At 34.5% G+C, this 20,857-nt stretch overlaps 1 protein-coding gene across 5 annotated transcripts in view; it reads right to left on the reverse strand.

Moving 5' to 3' along the window:
• Window positions 1–20,857, reverse strand: part of LOC123529461 (tyrosine-protein phosphatase non-receptor type 13-like) — a 44,533-nt gene that overhangs the window by 7,601 nt on the left and 16,075 nt on the right. For 4 of the 5 annotated variants that reach the window (XM_045309790.2, XM_045309793.2, XM_053521308.1 and 1 more), the window contains 5 exons: window positions 9,936–10,709; window positions 6,813–6,957; window positions 4,660–4,756; window positions 670–760; window positions 125–230 (listed from right to left, as the gene is read on the reverse strand). In XM_045309790.2, the coding sequence (XP_045165725.2) occupies window positions 125–230; window positions 670–760; window positions 4,660–4,756; window positions 6,813–6,957; window positions 9,936–10,709 (1,213 nt within the window). Of the gene's footprint in view, window positions 1–124; window positions 231–669; window positions 761–4,659; window positions 4,757–6,812; window positions 6,958–9,935; window positions 10,710–17,618; window positions 18,142–20,857 lie in introns of those variants that run through there. The other variant, XM_045309792.2, reaches the window with a different exon arrangement.

Here is a 20,857-nt window from a genome sequence, read left to right on the forward strand (position 1 = left end):
TCAATATGTGAACAACTTGGCTGAATGGATCATACTGCTTGAATGAAAACTTATGGGAATGATAAATATTTGATAATTAATTAAACACATTATATGGATATAGTTTCAGCAATACACAACTTACCTCCTTCAAATTCGACATATCGTTTGACGTTCATATTGATTCTCTTTGCATTGGTAAGCATTACAATCTGTTTCTCGGACAACTCTCGTACACTTACACCATCAACCTGTACATCAGATAAAAGAGAGAATGTTAAATAAGTTATAATAATTGCTTTTCATTATATATTATCGGTATAAATAATGCAATTTTCTGATGTTATTGAACATAAGCATTCCTGGATTTTGTACTGGTACACATAGTACTAACATTTTTCCTGAAAATTTCTTCAAAAAAAAAATCACACATGGGGGATAAATGACTTCCAATTTTAAAAAAGATTATTTTAGCCAGTCCAGTCCCTTTTAAAACCAGTCTAAAAACTCCAGTATCTGGTTGACTGATTTTGAGCACAGTCCAGATATTGATATTTTTTGCAGGACTGCTCTCCAAACTTGGAAACTTGATTGGATGTTTCTGAACACAAATTTGAAATCAACCAATGGTATTACAGCATTCACAGACTGGTCCCCAGTCTTAGTTTTATAGCCTTTGAGCAAGCTTACCTTGTATATAAGATCATGTACTTTCAGTCCAGCTTTTTCAGCAGAGGAATTCATTTCTATACTCTTTACAAGCAAGTCATCTGTTTGAAGTCTATGAAGTAAAAAATATACATTATTTCTGTATCATTAATTTATTCAAAAAGAAAACCGAAATTTGAAATTATTTTGACAAAGATTTTCAATATAACATGATTTGAGCCCTGCCATGAGAAAACCAACACAGTGCGTTTGCGACCAGCATGGATCCAGACCAGCCTGCGCATCCGGCTGGTCTGGATCTATGCTGGTCACAAAGCCACTATGTTGGTTTTCTCATGGCGCGGCTCATTTGATGCTAAACAGTAAACTGAATCATGCTTTTTAGGGGCATATTTTAGGGAAAGTATTGAAGGCAGAGTTATGCATCTTGTCACACTATTGTACATTATCACTATGAGGAAGTACAGCAAGTTTCAATTGAGTATCTTTTGTAATTAAGAAAATATTAGACTTTATACAAAAAAACTCCAGCCAATGCGGATGCCGATGCTTGGGCGAGTGCAATAGTCCTCCTTGATCTTCAAATGGTTAAGTTAAGAATGTATGAACAATTTTTTTCTAGCTTTAAGAATTTTTTCATACTCTATGAGCTTGAAAAGCAGTAGTTTCCAAGACAAACAAGAGAAGAAAAAACATAGGTCACCGAACTCGTTTTACTTTTATAGGGCATTTTCTTCACTGACTGTTTAAGCATTTCTGAAATTTTGTAAAATTGAAAACAAGAGATCACAGAGTGATCTTGGCGCCCACCAATGTGCCATTTTTGAGTATTCCAAATTTCAAGACTTACTGACTACCTCAAGGTCAAATTTCATTTCTGTACACAACACTGTGCATGTGGTCCAAATTCGAAAGCTGTAGCTTCAGAAATGTGAAAGTAGGTCACTAGGTCAATGTCAAGGTCAAAGTTTGTTTCGGTACACAATCCTATGCATGTGGTCTAAATTTGAAGCCTGTAGTTACAGAAATGTGAAAGTAGGTCACTAGGTCAATCTTAAGGTCAAAGTTCGTTTCGGTACACAAAACTATGCAAGTGGTCCAAATTGGAAGGCTGTAGCTTGAGAAATGTAAAAGTAGGTCACTAGGTCCAAATCAAGGTCAAATTCTATTTCGGAATACAAAACTATGCATGTGGTCCAAATTTGAAGCCTGTACCTTAAAAATGTGAAAGTAGGTCACTAGGTCAATGTAAAGGTCAAAGTTCATTTCGGTATACAAACCTATGCATGTGGTCCAAATTTGAAGCCTGTACCTTAAAAATGTGAAAGTAGGTCACTAGGTCAATGTAAAGGTCAAAGTTCATTTCGGTACACAAAACTATGCAAGTGGTCCAAATTTGAAGGCTGTAGCTTGAGAAATGTAAAAGTAGGTCACTAGGTCAAAATCATGGTCAAATTTTATTTCGGAATACAAAACTATGCATGTGGTCCAAATTTGAAGCCTGTACCTTAAAAATGTGAAAGTAGGTCACTAGGTCAATGTGAAGGTCAAGGTTTTTTTCGGTACACAAAACTATGCATGTGGTCCAAATTTGAAGGCTGTAGCTTGAGAAATGTGAAAGTAGGTCACTAGGTCAAAATCAATGTCAAATTTTATTTTGAAACACGGAACTATGCATATGGTCCAAATTTGAAGCCTGTACCTTCAAAAATGTGAAAGTAGGTCACTAGGTCAAAATCAAGGTCAAAGTTTTTTCCAGTGCACAAAACTATGCATGTGGTCCAAATTTGAAGGCTGTAGCTTGAGAAATGTGAAAGTAGGTCACTAGGTCAAAATCAAGGTCAACTCATGTCAAGGTTCATCTTGCCACTCAAAAATATACATGTGGTCCGCATTTGAAGGCTGTAGCTACAGAAATGTGAAAGTAGGTCACTAGGTCAAAATCAAGGTCAACTCATGTCAAGGGTCATCTTGCCACTCAAAAATATACATGTGGTCCAAATTTGAATGGTGTAGTTATTGACAAGAACATTTTAAAAGCTTTTCCCTATATAAGTCTATATGAACCATGTGACCCCTGGGGCGGGGCCATTTTTGACCCTAGGGCGATAATTTGAACAAACTTGGTAGAGAACCACTAGATGATGCTACATTACAAGTATCAAAGCCTTAGGCTTTGTGGTTTGGACAAGAAGATTTTCAAAGTTTTTCCTTATATAAGTCTATGTAAATCATATGACCCCCAGGGCGGGGCCATATTTGACCCTAGGGGTATAATATGAATAATCTTAGTTGAAGACCACTAGATGATGTCACATACAAAATATCAAAGCCCTAGGCCCTGTGGTTTTGGACAAGGGGTTATTCAAAGTTTTTCCCTATATAAGTCATTATAAACTATGTGACCCCCAGGGCGGGGCCATATTTGACCCCAGAGAAATAATTTGTATCATCTTGGTAGAGGACCACTAGATGATGCTTTAAACCAAATATCAAAGCCCTAGGCTCTGTGGTTTTGGATAAGAAGGTTTTCAAAGTTTTTCCCTATATAAATCTATGTAAAATATAGAAATAAACAAAGGGCCATAACTCACTCATAAATTGTTGAACCAGTCTGATTTTCAGGGGGACACAACTAGGGTACCAATACATCATTCTGACAAAGTTTGGTCAAAATCCCCCCAGTAGTTTCTGAGGAGATGCGATAACGAGAAATTGTTAACGGACGGACGGACGGACGGACGGAATGACGGACGGACGGACCACGGACGCAGAGTGATTTTAATAGCCCACCATCTGATGATGGTGGGCTAAAAATGGTGGTACCTTATAAAACAAATAATATCCCATTTAATGTTATAGGGATTTCATGTCTTACAGGTTAATATGAATAAAGGTGACTTCAGTAAAAAAATAAGCATTAATGTCACTAACAAATCTCTGTCATTTTCACAAGTTGACATAATTACCTTACCCACTTTATTTTCAATGGAAAAATGTATTTAGATCTACAAAAAAAATTCTGACGGTAAGATTTTAAAAATATTTTGCAGTTTTAATGACACACAAAAATGCTTTAAAATGGAAAGAAAAAAGTAGGGGTCACCGTGCATCTAAGAGATTTATTAAGAAAAAACTACCAAAAACTGATGAATTTCGATATTTTGTGTTCATTTTTATTTAATCTATATTTTCTAGATAAAATAAAGTGATATCTTGAAAAATTTTATTACAGTTATAGCTTATTATTATATGTATCAGTCAGGAAAATATCAAAACCAAATCTCATCTACTTTCATAGATATTTGAGTTTAATTACCTACCCCTACCCAGTTGTAAAACTTAGTCAATTTTAGGCAAATGCCAGCCAAAAATAAGGGTGAACAAATTTTTTTCGCAAAAAGCAGAATCTATTTGGTTACGGTAAATGGTACATTATTAGCCATATTTTAATGATTTAGCATTAAATTTTGGCAAAACTTTTGTTAGAAAGCAATATTTGAAGAAACATTTTTCAAAATGGTGGATATCCTGAAAAAAACGCTCGTACATCCTTAAAAGGGGTAGTTTATTTTAGGAGCCCAATTCGCAAAAAATAACTATAATTTAAAATAATACCTAGCATTCTTTTTTTTTTAGCAGGGTTGGTGGGAGAGGGGAGCAAATAGGAGGGAGTGCGTTTATTAGGAGGATGGGGGTTTATTTTGGAGTGTACAGTAGTTCTTGTATATTTTGACAAATAAATTGTCCTAAAAAATATGTGCAAGTTCACTTAACAGAAATACATTTCAATAGGTTTGGAATAAAGCCGCTGAAAACTGTAAGATGGACAGATCGACAAGGTGGCAACTACTAGTATATGCCTCCACGAAAACAAAAATTTGGATGGTGGGTGCATTAAATGTAATGTTACAAAGTTAAAAACTACATAGAAAGTTCTGTCTATCTTTTTTTTTTTTATTTGACTTTGCCCTTAAATGTAAGAAGTGTGAGGTTATGATTTTTACATACCTTTGTGTTACACAGCCAAGTCGTCCAGTGTTGGATGGAAACACAACAAGTTCAAGGTCCTTTATCTGTTGTCGAATGGTAGTTCTGTCAACAGCATCTAAAAATTGAAACAAAAAATAAAAATAAACAAGAGCTGTCAGTGGACAGCGCGCTCGACTATTCTCAGTGCTTGATAGTATAATATAAGCAATGAGTAAAACTTTAACATTACAATAAGCATATTCTAAGTCGAAAAGGGGCCATAATTCAGTCAAAATGCTTGATAGAGTTGCCTCCTCCTTTTTACAGACTGGGGTCATGATGGTAAACAAGTATGCAAAATATGAAAGCAATATCTCAATGGACTTTGAAAATGTTTGGGGTGGTACGCAAACTTTAACATTTATTTTAAGTTGAAAAGGGGCCATAATTCAGTCAAAATGCTTGATAGAGTTGCCTCCTACTTTTTACAGACTGGGGTCATGATGGTAAACAAGTATGCAAAATATGAAAGCAATATCTCAATGGACTTTGAAAATATTTGGGGTGGTACGCAAACTTTTATATTTGTGTGACGCTCATGCTCACGCTAACGCCAACGCCGGGGTGAGTAGGATAGCTCCCCTATTCTTCGAATAGTCGAGCTAAAAACCTCTGTTAACATACTCTTGATTAAACAATTACTTAGCACATGTTCACACTATGACATTATGTGATATGTAGTTAACAACACCACTAATTTTTGTAGACAACATTTTAACTGACATGAAAAGGGAGATAATTCTCACATTTTATATTAAGTTGTTTCAATGCATATCATTTTAGTGAATATATAGGGCGAATTTCTGTAGCAGAGTGATGGTTTATCATTTCTTTAGTTGTTTGGGTTCTTTTAAAAAAACTAAAGGTATCTTCACATTGAAGGTAGAAATTGTGTGTGGTTAGGGGAAGGAGGGTCTGAAGGCAGGTTTTTAGTAATACTAAGTCACTGTTCCATCAAACAATCAAACTATTTGACTGGTAAAACATTTATGGCAGTCTTTTAAATGCAAGTCCTTGCTGGGGTTAAATGAGGAAACTGTAACGTTTAACATTTTTCGAATGACCATAATTTCACCCATAAATATCTCATCACATACACTGGTATCATTTTACTAAAAACATACATAAATATTAAACTATTTTACAACTATTTTGCTCTATAAACTTATTTCAATATTGACATTAAGAGGTCAAAAATCGCTCTCATTAAAATATATTTAAATGTTCACCCCATTAGTGTAGAAATAAGTTAATACTGCATTCATGCTATACATATCAAAATCAGGACATTTCAGTTATATAAACTCCTCCAAGATTTTTGTATGTTTTGGATTTAAAGACAGCAAACAAGGTTTAAGGCCATAATGACACAAGCGCACCTTTACTTTTAATCCAAAAATAATACATTGTGCTAAATACAGAACGATAATGAGGAAAATCCTCCTTCACGAAAAATGCTATTTTCATTTCATATTTCATCAATGTTTTTATGTGGGGTCAATTTATAGCAATTAAAATATTTCTCTATTTTTACAGTGGTCTTTAAAAGCATGAAGAATTTAAGGCCTAAAAAATTGTTTATTTCCGTATAAATATCCCGACCTATGCGACCCTAAATGTTTTTATAGTGTTTGAAAAAAATCGATATTTTCGCTGTTTATTATACTTCTTGCTTTGAATTGTTCTTTCTTCATTGTTAAAAAAAAATCCTCCCCACCCCCCACAAAAAAAATCCATCCTACCTCCCCTATTTTTTTTGGTGTGGTGGGGGGGGGGGGGGCATGTTACCGGAAACAAACAGTATTTTTTTAGGCCTAATATTGAAATTTTTAGAATTCTTTCTCTATAACTGTGGAATTTTATTGGCATAAGTTCTTGTGATTTCAGCCAAAATGACTCTTACCGCAGGACATTAATTCCTGAATTAAAGACTTTAAAGAATATGACATATTGTCATAGTATGACAAGACATACAAAATCAATAAATATATAGGGAGACATTAACAAGGTTAAGCTTTCAATCTATTTAAGGTTATAAAATCAGCTAAAATTAATTGTTTGTTTCACCAAATACTTCAAATTTGGTAGACTTTAAGGTGATGAAGACATAAAATTCTAGCCAAACAGCGTACCTGTATTTTCCTCATTTTCGTCGGGCCTCTCTATCAATATAATGAGGTTCCAAGCATTTCTCATGATCATGACAGCCTCAGCATGTGTAATGTTGTGGAAGTTGTGACCATTCACCTCCAATATCTTATCCCCCACCTGTAAGCCCTGAAATATTATTCAATATTAGTTCCTTCATGCATGATTTATCAATAAACGTGATATTTATTTCATTAATTTCTCATTTTTATGCTCTTTGTTGGAGCCTCCATTGCTGAGTAGCTAAGGCCTTTGTCTTCCAAACACTTGCCACCACTGTTAGAGGGGTACATAATTCTTCTGTGTGCCAGCTTGCTGATGGTTGCCTACCCATGTAAGATATGATGTATCAAGGTGTCTTCTGTAGCCATTAAAGCTAGAAAGTTGCCACAATATGTCCTAAATCCCTCCCTCTGCTGTTCCCCTCCCAACCTCATCAGGCAAAACCCATTTTACGATGCAAGGAAATTTACATTTGTATGATAGTGCAATTAAAAATCTCAAATACTGAATCTGCTTTAAATAAATGAGCCGCGCCATGAGAAAACCAACATAGTGGGTTTGCGACCAGCATGGATCCAGACCAGCCTGCGCATCCACGCAGTCTGGTCAGGATCCATGCTGTTCGCTAACAGTTTCTCTAATAGCAATAGGCTTTGAAAGCGAACAGCATGGATCCTGACCAGACTGCGCGGATGCGCAGGCTGGTCTGGATCCATGCTGGTCGCAAAGCCATTATGTTGGTTTCCCCATGGCACGGCTCATTAATGAGTCAAAACAAATACAAGCTTCATTTAATTCAAGCGTGGAATAATTTCTTGGTATAGCATAATTATGTCTTTAATAATAGGTAATAGACATAAGCCATTTGGAAATAATTCCATCAGCCAGAACAAAGTAAAATCACTGCGACTTTATGAAGCAAAAACTAGGTATGAAATTAATACCATGTAAGGAAATAAAGAACAGCATGGTCTTATGTAGATGCTATAAACTCATACTATAAAATCATTTAATTTCGTAGGCATGAAATTTCGTGCTTTCAGCTAAAACGGCTATTTTGTGGCGATATGAATTTGTGGAATTCAACTTCTGAATATAAAATGAATGGCATTTTCATCATTCTGTACATTGGGATTTAATTTTGTGGATTTATATAACCACGAAATCCATAACAAGAGGGCCATGAAGGCCCTGTATTGCTCACCTGACCTACTGACCTAAAGATCATCAAGATTAACATTCTGACCAAGTTTCATTTAGATATGGTCATAAATTTGGCCTCTAAAGTGTTAACTAGCTTTTCCTTTGATTTGACCCGGTGACCTAGTTTTTGACCCCACATGACCCAGATTCGAACTTGACCTAAAGATCATCAAGATTAACATTCTGACTAAGTTTCATGAAGATACAGTCTTAAATGTGGCCTCTAGAGTGTTAACAAGCTTTTCCTTTGATTTGACCTGGTGACCTAGTTTTTGACCCCACATGAACCAGATTCAAACTTGATTTAAAGATCATCAAGATAAACATTCTGACCAAGTTTAATGACGATACAACCATAAATGTGGCCTCTAGAGTGTTAACAAGCTTTTCCTTTGATTTGACCTAGTGACCTAGTTTTTTATCCCACCTGACCTAGATTTGAACGTGACCTAAAGATCATCAAGATTAACATTCTGACCAAGTTTCATTAAGATATGGTCATAAATGTGGCCTCTACAGTGTTAACTAGCTTTTCCTTTGATTTGACCTGGTGACCTAGTTTTTCATCCTACATAACCCAGATTCAAACTGTATCTTTAGATCACCAAGATTAACATTCTGACCAGGTTTCATGAAGATACAGTCATAAATGTGGCCTGTACAATGTTTACAAGCTTTTCCTTTGATTTGACCTGGTGACCTAGTTTTACACTGCAGATGACCCAATATCAAATTCATCCAAGATTTTATTGAGGGTAAGTAACATTCTGATCAAGTTTCATTAAGATCGGGCCAAAATTGTGACCTCTGGAGTGTTAACAAGCTTTTCCTTTGATTTGACCTGGTGACCTAGTTTCTGATCCCAGATGACCCAATATTGAATTCATGCAAGATTTTATTGAGGGTAACATTCTGACCAAGTTTCATTAAGATTGGGCCAAAATTGTGACCTCTAGAGTGTTAACAAGCTTTTCCTTTGATTTGACCTGGTGACCTAGTTTTTGACCCCAGATGACCCAATAACAAACCCATCCAAGACTTTATTGAGAGTAACATTCTGACTAAGTTTCATTAAGATATGATCATAAAATAGGCCCCTACAGTGTTAACTAGCTTTTCCTTTGATTTGACCTGGTGACCTAGTTTTTGACCCCAGATGACTCAATATCGAACTCATTCAAGATATCATTGTTAGCATTCTAGACCAAGTTTCATTAAGATTGGGCCAAAATTGGCCTGTAAGTGTTTAACAGTTCAATTTGACTTGACGGTGGACGACTAGTTCTTAGGACACCCAGGACGAACACAATCATTGAACTTTTCCAAGACTTAAAATTAGTGTACAATTCTTGATTCATAGTTTCATAAGATTGCCAAAATGTTTGACCTTCTAGTAGGTTAAAGTTTCCATTAAATATTAACCATGTGACTATTTTTAGACCACGTCATTCAGAAGAACAATATCAACTCACCAAGATTTTATTTGCTGCATTCTGACAATTTCAATTAAGATTGGGCCAAATTGTGACCTCTAGAGTGTTAACAGTCAAATTGTTGACAATGACGGATGGACGACTGACAGACGACTGACGGACGACTGACACAGGGCGATAACAAAAGCTCACCTTTGAGCACTTCGTGCCCAGATGAGCTAAAAATTAGTCCTGTACAAATTCTAATGATTTTTCAGTGCATGTTATACTAACTGAAGCATTATAAATGTTTAATTCTATGTACAGGTAAATATTCCATAAAATATTAAACATTGAATCATTGTTTAGTACTCAAAACTGTCAAACTTTTCAGAAAAAAAAATATTCCACTGCACAAATAAGTTTTAAGTTTACCAGCTGATAAGTGAAAAAATTATTTCAATAAACATAAAAGCACATCAGTAATACCTGCAAAGCTGCAGGTCCGCCTTCCTCGACAACATTTATAATCAGTTCTGTCCCATATTCCTTCCCGCCTGTAATACCTAGACCCAGACTCCCATCTTCATGGCGGTTCAGAAACACTTTATGGACATTCTTCTTCCCTTTCAAATGAACAGGTGTTGCTCTGCCAGTACCCTGACTGTCTTTAATTGCTTCAATTTCATCGAAATCGTCCTCACTATCACTACCATTGCTGTAAACACCGCTAGTAATGCTGGTTCCTGGCAGTGAGCGCAACTCATATGTCTGTTTTTGATTATTGTATTTCATCATCATCTTCTTTTCACTTCCTCTTGAAACAATTCTGATTTTTCCGGAGGAGTCTTGAGCAATTATGTGTGGCATTTCGTTAGAATTACCACTCCTGAATATTTTAAGATATGAATCGTAATTTGGAAATTGTAATGAACATAACCTATGGAAATCTTCCTGGAGATTTGATGGCATGCGCATACTTAATTCCACCAACAAAAGAATTTTTGAAGTTGTGTTTATCACTTGTTTAAGCTGTTGGCACAATGTTGGAACTGAATGTGAGACTCGAAAATGATGCAAAGCTTGCTTAAAAAGTTGACATTCTTCATCAGTTAGCAATTCTTGAGCTAAATTCTTTAATATTGTCTCACTTCGTTTTGACTCCACCATTTTATTCTGTTTTTGCTGCTCTAAACTGCGTTGTCTGTATGCACGTTGTAAGGGCTTCCACGTCCAGTGACGTTCACTGGGAAAAAAGGCAACCTGAAAATATTTGTAATACATATTACAGTTTTATCCAAAAGTTAATATTTCCACTCCCTTTTTTTTTTTTAATTTACAGCAAAATTCATTTTTTTGTTTTCACTAGGAGTAAAGTTACCGGTAATTAACTTTCCTTTGTGTTCATAAAGAATAACTCTCCTAATGAGGAGGTAGGAAACAAAGGACTGACGTCTGCTGCAACAGTCTGACCATTGATTTCATTCACAGATTGAGTCATGAATCAATATCTCCTGAAACAAAATGTGGATTCACTCATAACCACACATCAATAAATCCCTAAATCCCGTACATGTAATTTATGAAAGATGACCCTTTGTGCCTTTTTTGAGAAGAACAATACTCATAAGATGATGAACATTCCAGTTTGTGGGTTGTTTCTTCCTTATAAATACAATAATTTGTCACTCCAATTATACTAACAATTGCACAAACAAGTACCCCATATACTGTATATAAAATCTTAAAAAAAAGTTCAAATAAGCAAAACCTTCAAGGCTTCTTCAAAATAACTTCTCTTAATAGTTTAAGAGTGGAAAGCAAAAGGGTACTATCTCCATTTGTACAAAGAATGTAAAAAGCTTTTTTTTTTGCTTTATGCCCTTAAATTTTTGCAAGTGACAAATACATCAATATTTAGCAGCCTACCATAATACAATTCCAATGGAACCCTCTACAAAAAAAGTTAATGATGATGATGATGATGATGGTGGTGGTGGTAGTGCTGTTGTTGTTGTTGATGATGATAGTGATGATGATGATGATGGTATTGGTGATGATGAGGAGGGGGAGGAGGAGGAAGTTTAGGATGATATGGATTACTTTAATCACTATTTCTATCTTCAATTTTAGTTCTATTTCTGTCTTCAATTTTCTAGTTTCATTTTTTTTTTTTTGTTTCGTCACACAATAAATATCTTTACCTTCTAATATCTATCATAATTAATGGTAATGTAGATGATGTCACTTCACCATAGATACTTAAATTGCCTCATCCATAATTCAGTTATCACTGATGAGAGATAAAGATTATCAAACAAGCAATTCAGAAAGCTGCTTGTCATACCATGGATGATTTATCAAACATAAAGAACACAGTTTAAATTTCGCATTTATTATAAATTACAGGAAAATCTTAAATACTTGAACATGTTAAAGCAGCTTCCATTTAAAACTCAGCTGATTACTTCATGATTTATCAGGGCCCCCATGACATCCATTTATCATTTTGTAATAGGTTTTCAGGCTAAATGGTTGATGTCAGCTAAAAAGTTTAATCTCACTGTATTTAAAGGATAAGATTTTAATTTGAGTAGTTTTCAACATAATTTCTATATCAGGTGATGCTAACTTCTCACATCCATATGGACTTTTCTCATTTTCTGAGTATAACTTTTAAGGGATTTTGTTAGTAGATTCTTCTATTATTACAAATTTATTTGTAGGTCATCAGACTTGTATCGAGAGACAAGTTGAAGTACTGCGCAACTTTAGGAGAGTAATATTATTCTGCCAAAGAACTCGTGCATATGAGCTGCACTATGAGAAAACCCACTAGTGCATTTGTGACCAGCATGGATCCAGACCAGCCTGCGCATCTGCACAGTCAGGTCAGGATTCATGCTATTCGCTAACAGTTTCTCTAATTGCAATAGGCTTTGAAAGCGAAACAGCATGGATCCTGACCAGACTGGGCAGACGTGCAGGCTGGTCTGGATCCATGCTGGTCGCAAACGCACTATGTTGGTTTTCTCATGGCACAGCTCAATTATTTCTCAATGCAATCTAATAATGGTTTTACCACATACGCATCTACAATAACAATTATCATAAAACTTGTATAGATTTGTTCTTTGGAATGAGTACAATTAAAAATGTTGTTAAAGAAATTCTAAACAAGACAAAACACACGAAACTGACGTCACAAATGACATCATACATCCGATACGAAAACTGAACGTCAGTAGGTAAAAATATTGACATTTAAGTTTCCACTGTAACTTTACAGAGTTCATAACTGAGTATGTAATAAATAAAGTTATCAGTATTACTGGCATAGTATATATGCACATCTAGAACATATAAGGCAACTTATAAGTAATTCTGAATACTCCATTTCAGATTAGAATGTTGGTTACTCTTTCACCTTTCTTCCCAACTAGTTTGTTGGGGAAATTACAAGTTGCTAACAAAAAACGTATACGTACAGGGAAAAAGTTGTGAACAATATTTTTCATTCATGCTGAGTCAGCATAAATTTTATAACAAGTGCTTTTTTTCATTTCACACTTATCTACTTGACTTCATAGAAGTTAAAATTTGATAAATACTGTGAAATCATTAATATCCATGGAGGACTATTTTTCGTGGTTGCAACACTGCTGTGCAATTTACTTCCTGTTTTTCTTTCCTATCAGACACAAGTTGTCCTGCAAACTCCAACACAGTGATCTCCCTTGCCGCTTCGCTCACTGATCAATGTTTTTAGCTAAAATTCAGCTAAGTGGACTTCTTTTAGTTATATAATCATTTAGTTATTTTTTCCCCAATGTTTTCGAAGTTTACACTTCTATTAGCACAGGCGAATGTTCCATAATGAAAAAGATAATGATTTTGAATGAAAATAGGTATTTATTTACATGACCGGTAAGTATCCTGCAACGAAACTGAAAGTAAACAAACGAGTATGTCGACATTAATCTTTGACGCGGTTCACTATTATAATGCTGCCATTTGACCCAAGCCGAAACAGATGGAGGCTTTTGAATATTTTCCTGCTGGCCAAGATATGTTATTGACAGAAGTTTGGTATATCATATTAATATGTATGTTAACTTATAAATAGATCATCACATGATGAACTATGGTCACGTGAATGTTGTGGTGGCAGTGATCAATGAGCGAAGCGGCAAGGGAGATCACTGCATTGGAGTTTGGTTGTCCTGAGGCTGCGCTGCATAGTAAAATATATTCTAACACAGTCAACCCCATTTATTTTCCTATTAAACTCAGATCAAAGGCAGAAACTGTGTGTTATTATGCAACAGCATCATTATTTGTATGTCACAATTATGATGTCATAGCATCAAACCTTTAAAGAAAACCCACATAAAGCAAGCAAATATTTGATAAATGTCTTCAAAGATCCTTGTATCTTGTTAGAATCCATGAAAGAACAGTAACTTGCTCTTAACATTTAACTTGCTTGTGGCAAGTGATTCTGCCTTTGCAACCAGTGTAATCAGCCTGCATGTCCAAGCAGGCTGATTATGGTCTGCCCTGTTTTCTATACAGTCACTGAGTCAGTAAATTTTCAGTGAACACTCCTTTGATAAACAAGTTGAAACTGAATGACAGACCAGTCCAAACTGAATGATAGACCAGTCCATTTCAGAAATGTTAAATAAAATCATTGTTTGTCATTGCAGCTGCCTGATGATACAATTTCTTTGCATCTAAACACCAAACAATGAATTTATTCAATGACAAATCACTGTTTGTGATATATCATTTCTTAAAAAAAATTCTCAACATTACCTGCATTATTCCTTGAATTATAAAACATGCATACTTTAAACAGTACAATAGTGTTTAAAATAAAGCAAATCTCATTACTCGTTTTACCGTCAAATCATTTAAATTCAAGGCAGATTAAGTGCATTTTTTTGGTGGTTGCCTCAAATCTTAATGAATAAAAAAAAACTCCCATCTATTTTACTTTTTAAGTTTCAATTCCCCCCCCCCCCCCCCCCCCCCATAAAACTGACAAGAAACTAATTCATCAAATTTTTCCACATTTATCTGCCTTTTGAAATGTTCACAATTATGTTAGTTAAAATTACTTTGAATCATTTTTTGTTTGATATATTTGTCTCAATGTGCTTGCTTCACTTAATACAGACATCACAAGTTATATTTCTAACACAACGCCCACAATTTTTAAACCCTATAAAAGCAAAAAATAAATAAATCTATTAAACCATTCACTTGTAACAAAATATTTTTGTCCCACGTAAAATTTCTTAATTCAGTGACTATTCAAACTGTGTTCTTGACAAGTTTAAAATCTAGCATATTACCGGTACATTACCACTATACTTAATTTTCATGTCAACAGTTCTTTTTTATTTCTGTCTAAGTAAATATTTATTATATCAAAATAACTTGATTTCTTTATTTTATATACAAACTGTTTAAATTTATTGACTATAATCATCATTTTACGATCAACATTCATATATCTGAGCAAAATCACTGCAGCTGATTCAATCCACGTTCTCATAAGTTTTTTCAACTTCAATCCAAACTAGAGCTATCACTAAAGGCGATTAATACCCCAAGACATCACTCTGATACAGGGATTGAGGTCGGACATAATACTTTGTGTTGTGTGCTCTGAACTTTTTTTGGTTAACAATTAATACTAATGCTATGAAAATCTTTTCAGTGCTTTACAAGACATGTGTGACCTTGACCTTGGACCTAGTTAATAACTTCTAATGTGTGCTGTGCACATCAACTTGATGATTGGGGGGTGGGTGGGGGAGGGGGGGAACTGATGCTAGTTTTAAGAAATTCTTTCAAGCGCTTTACAAGATAAAGAGCATAAAAAAAAGAACAATATTTTGAACCCTGCATGCAAAAAAAAACCCAAAGCTATTTGAACCCCAAGGTGACCTTGACCTTGGCTTTAAAGTAAAAATTCTTCAGCTGGTTATTTCTATCAAAAGGATGATTTTTCTACTTGATTCTTTTTTTTCTTTTTTCCTTTTCCTTTTCGAGCTTTTGATGTTTGTCAGGCAACATGCCTTCAGTCACTTTACCTTGAAAAAAAGTGCAGCATGTCTAAACAATGACTAAAACTTAAGACTATACAATGTCTCCTATACAAATCTATAATTCAACAATCATTTGCCTGTATGATACGATCTCTTTCATTTGCCTCGGCACGAGACCGGGGACACCTGCCACATGTGCGGAAGGGTCAAGTCTTTGTTATATGTTGTTTTAATCAATAGAACTGATTGTACTTTTTAAAATACCTTGTGTTATTGTGGTCGCAAATTTTCCAATTTCCAATTTTCTAAATGTAGAAATAATTTTTATTCTTCAAGGTCTCAAATACCATTCTATTATGCGTGAATTGTAAAGTAGTAGAAATATTATATGCCACTGTACAAAAATGTATAAGTTTACACAATATCAAATAATGTTTAGATTATTCAATATTCGAGTTAAAATTAATGAGCAATCGTATCACAATCTAATGATATCATTTTAACGCTGAATAAACACTTGAAATGTAGTCATTACATCCAATAGTGATCAAATTTCAAGACTGTTAAAAACATTTTATATTGAATTTTAGATTTATTTAGGATGAAGTTATAACAAAAAAAAATTCCTAAAGAATTTTCTGTTTCATCCATCAAATCTGTGACAGGGGTTTTCAACTTTTCATGAATTTCAGCAAAATCAAGATGGTATTTTAAAGAATGAATTTATTTCGAAAATTTAAAAAGTTCATACTGAATGGTATGAATAGTATTGTCTTGAGTGAAACCCTCATTACGGAAAAAGTGACTTTATGCGAAGGGAGATAATTCCTGCTGGGAGTCTCAGCATATAACCAGGAAACAGATTTTGTGTAGGTGTATATACAATGCAACTTTTCTATAAATTATGGCCAAATTGACATGTTGCTTTTGATAATTGAAATACAGTCAAAACATAATTACTACATGTCTGTCAAATAAAAATTTAAGCCGCACCATGAGAAAACCAACATAGTGCATTTGCGACCTGAACATGGACCCATGCTGTTTGCTAACAGTTTTTCTAATTGCAATAGGCTTTGAAAGCGAACAGCATGGATCCTGACCAGACTGCGCGGATGCGTTATGTTGGTTTTCTCATGGTGCGGCTCAAATTATGAAGTCTTCCAAAAAAAAAAAAATCAAGATTTTGGCTTCTTTTTACACCAATTTCTTTCTTGACATCTTAAATGGAGAATTAATTAAATATTATCTCATCTTTTCTAAAGAGGGCAATAAGAAAATCTTATCAATGTTACGATCAAATCTTCAGTGTCGAAAAACGCAGCGGTTTTATTGTGTGTGCATGTTGGATACATGTAATTCAAACTTTTTTCAATGCCATTTCAAACAAAAAGGAAAAATATTTCTAAGGTGTTTACTTTAGATTTTCATTTATCTAGAAATTTAGTTATTTAATAACCATGTTCAGTATTTCATTTTTCTTCTTCAATTTATTCAGCAAATTTTAAGGGACAAAATGTGTCATTCTGAAGAAATCTTAAGGCAATAACAAATAGCAATTAAAAGTCAATTCAAGCGCAATTACTCTAGATAACATGATTCCATTCAGTAGAAATTGGACAAAAAGAATGCTTATTTCTAAGCGGGTCACTCTTAATGACAGCAAAATATGTACAACATATTACCCAGGTACAGGCAAAATCCTCTTATACTACAATATAAATTAAGTTATCTTGATTTGCTTTAAAGCCTTGCAGAAAAGAGAATCAATATAAAAATACTGTGCAAAATGAGAAAGATAAGAAAAAATAACCATCATGGTTTTCTCATGGTGCAGCTCAAATATTTTGTTCAGATTCCTTTAATAAATAAGAGTACTTCAGTTTTGCTTCTGTATTTCCTATCAAACTCTTATTACTGATCTTAAACCTTTCTACTCCCTTATAATAAAACATTCAGCACAAATAAAGATAAAATACACATCAAAGAAAGAGAAAACTCAGAAAATAATCTAATCCACCTTTTTACTAAAGTAAAGAAAATTGAAAAAAAAAATGATAAAGACAAAAGTCTGCAATGTTGCAGTACAGATTTCATTATCAGAGATATATACCTTGGGGGGTTCCAACTCCTCTGGACCGCAGCACATTTTACAGAACATCCTCAGTACAGTAATTTAAGTCCCAATAAAGTCATATATCCGAAAAGAAAAGAAACAAGAGTTCAATTTTCAAAAACAAAGTAGCGAGGTCATGCTGTATCAAGTACGAAAGAGCATTGACATTTGCCAAACCATGCTCAATATTTTAAAAACCCGCTAAACAATACAGCAAACAGACGACCCGTTATTTATCTGATATAACTGTATACAGTTGGGTTCGTTTAACTGTCAGTCCCGAGGACAATTAAATCTCCTATGAGCAACGTTATTAGAAAAATAAATAGCGAAACTCCAACTAACTGATCAACTGGAAAAATCGGCAAACAATCAATCTGCAAAGTAGCGAAATTCAGAATTTATTTATTATTCAACAGGCAGGATATTTGCTTAGGCCAGAGTCAGTGACAAACGTCATTGTGTCAGTCTTAACAAAAGAATCAACTTAAGTAAAAATTCAATAAAATATGCTGTTCACAAGCTTTTAGCTCTAAGCTCGATCTATCCACTTCAACATTCAAATAACAAATATCTGATGTTGCTTTCTTACATAATAACTATATACCAAACAACATTAAACCTGTATTAAGTGACCTGTGCAGTGATGTCATTTCATATAATCATTCATTTCGTTATTAAACCTGTTAATTACTAGGTGACGGTTAAAAGATGTATCCCACTTGTTTCTCTGTCACGGGTTGTCCGTACCGTCAGCCCAGTCAGCAGAGTGCACAAGTTCAAACCAGCTAGCTGGTAAGGCTCTCAGTCCAGTCAGTAGAGTGCCAAGTTCAAACCAGCTAGCTGGTAGGGCTCTCAGCCCAGACAGTAGAGTGCACAAGTTTAAACCAGCTAGCTGGTAGGGCTCTCAGCCCACACAGCTTGTCCATCCCGTCAGCCAAGTCAGTAGAGTGTACAAGTTTAAACCTGCTAGCTAATATGGCTCTCAGTGTCAATACCATCAGCCCAGTCAGTAGAAAGAAGACATCATCAACATCTTAGGTCTCTGTCTGATACATGTGGAGAAGCTGTCAGTTAATACTGGCCATAGGTTGGTTTAAATGAAATACTGTTGAAAAAATAATGTTAAACGTTAAAATTCAGTACTTTTTACTTTTGTCTGAAGATATATCTCTAACTTTTATACATTTTTCTTTTTAACTTTAACACAAAGATACGCACTAGCTTCATTTCTCTAAAGAACGCAAACATGTTTGAAAGAAACTTTTTCAATGTTAAATATCTCATTTTTCTCCTTTTTTAATTTTATTGTCAAAAGCCGTTTTTAATGCGGTATTTTATGTCAAATTGGGCTACAAACTTTTGTCCTTGTTTGTAAATTGATCCGCATAAAATTCAATTTGTTTTTCCAAAATGTAAGAAATTTAAATTTTGATTTAACTGAAATTTACCTATTTGGAAATACATATACTCAGTATGCCCATAAAATGAAAACTTAAAAAATTGTATCAGCCTACCAGGTTATCAAAGTTTAAAAAGAATTGAACGCCATGAGAAAACCATCCGCGCAGTCTGGTCAGGATCCATGCTGTTCGCTATCGGTTTTTCTAATTGCAATAGGCTTTGAAAGCGAACAGCATGGATCCTGACCAGACTGCATGGATGCGCAGGCTGGTCTGGATCCATGCTGGTCGCAAAGCCACTATGTTGATTTTCTCATGGTGCGACTCAATTCTTACTACCACAGCAAGGTTTGAACATGCTACTAAGACACTAACCAAATTAAAAATTTAGTTAGCCTTGACAATGCAAAAAATAATGCAAATACATGTATTTGCAAACACAACATGCTACATCAAAATGTCTTTAGTGCATAATAAATGACTAATAATGTTTGGTTTTGTAATTATGTGTTTTAGCATGACTGTTGTGAAATCTTCAAGGGCAATTTTAAAATTATGTATTGAAAAGTATAACAAGAAGCTGCGTTCAATAAACGCTTGATTCCCCCGGTGGCATCCTTGTCGATACAAAGCAACCTATGTCCAAAACGAGGTCAAGTTCAAGGTCAAACTGAGGTCAGGTGATGTCTGAAGATGAGGAATGGTCACAGGTTACATCTGCATTAGTATCAAGTCATTCTAGTAAGGGGTATTGATGCTAGACGAAACGGTCCCATTTGGTTAACCTCGTACGGATGGACGGACGGACGAACGGACAGGACAATCACTAAATGCCTCCCGCATCAGTAGATGCCGGGGGCATAAAAAGAGTAAAATCACTATCAGTACTTGGAAATAATAAATTAGAATCACTGTAGATCTTGATTCCTACCTCATTTTTCCACTTCACAGATTTTGCTGTCACCCTTGTCCTTCGAGGAACATTTTGTTCCACTATCACAGTTGCAGGGGTGTTCACTTTATTTTTTGACAAAGTTTTCTGACACATTTTAACACTTAATTTAATTTATTTATTTATTTATTTATTTATTTGGGTTTTACGGCGCACCAACACAGTATAGGTTATATGGCGCCAAACAGGTATACTATGACCAAATTGTCCCAAATAAAAGTAAAATTTTATCAAATGTTCCTTTTGTTTTTAAATTTCACTAAATTTTACACTTAACTTCCAAGTATGTTATAATTTCAATTTACAGACAAGCTTGGGTACACTTTTAAATAAACAAAAACATTTTGCACAACTTTTACTTCGTCTTTTCTTGTTAAACTAGATGAATGAAGTATTCTAAAAACTATATAAATATTTTTTGAAACATATTATTGTTTCCGTGCTGTACAGTTTTTGGCAAAAATTCAGTCATACTGCCATTTTCTCAACAAAACACTTTGTTAATTTGTTAAAGATTTTAGACCATTTCCAAATATATCCATTTAACAAACAGCAGCAAAAGTCAGAATAAAAATTAGGAAAAAGTTGCACTATATTATTAAATCAAATATAACCGTATATGATAAATTCGGGCAACATGTGATAATTAACGCTAGCAATATTTCATTAAGAAAAGAGGTGCTAATATTTGACAACAGACTGCAACTGACTCTTGCCAACCAAGCCGCTAATAGTCACAGAAAACGGTGGTAAAGGGTAGTTACATATTCACTATCAGTCAAAGTAACACATGATAACATCAATATTTACAGTCACTATTAGTAAGAATAACACACGATAACATCAGTAACTTGTAAATTACATTTTTCTTTTTTTCTGAT

Source organism: Mercenaria mercenaria, chromosome 13 (assembly GCF_021730395.1).
Source record: "Mercenaria mercenaria strain notata chromosome 13, MADL_Memer_1, whole genome shotgun sequence".
Taxonomy (NCBI): domain Eukaryota; kingdom Metazoa; phylum Mollusca; class Bivalvia; order Venerida; family Veneridae; genus Mercenaria; species Mercenaria mercenaria.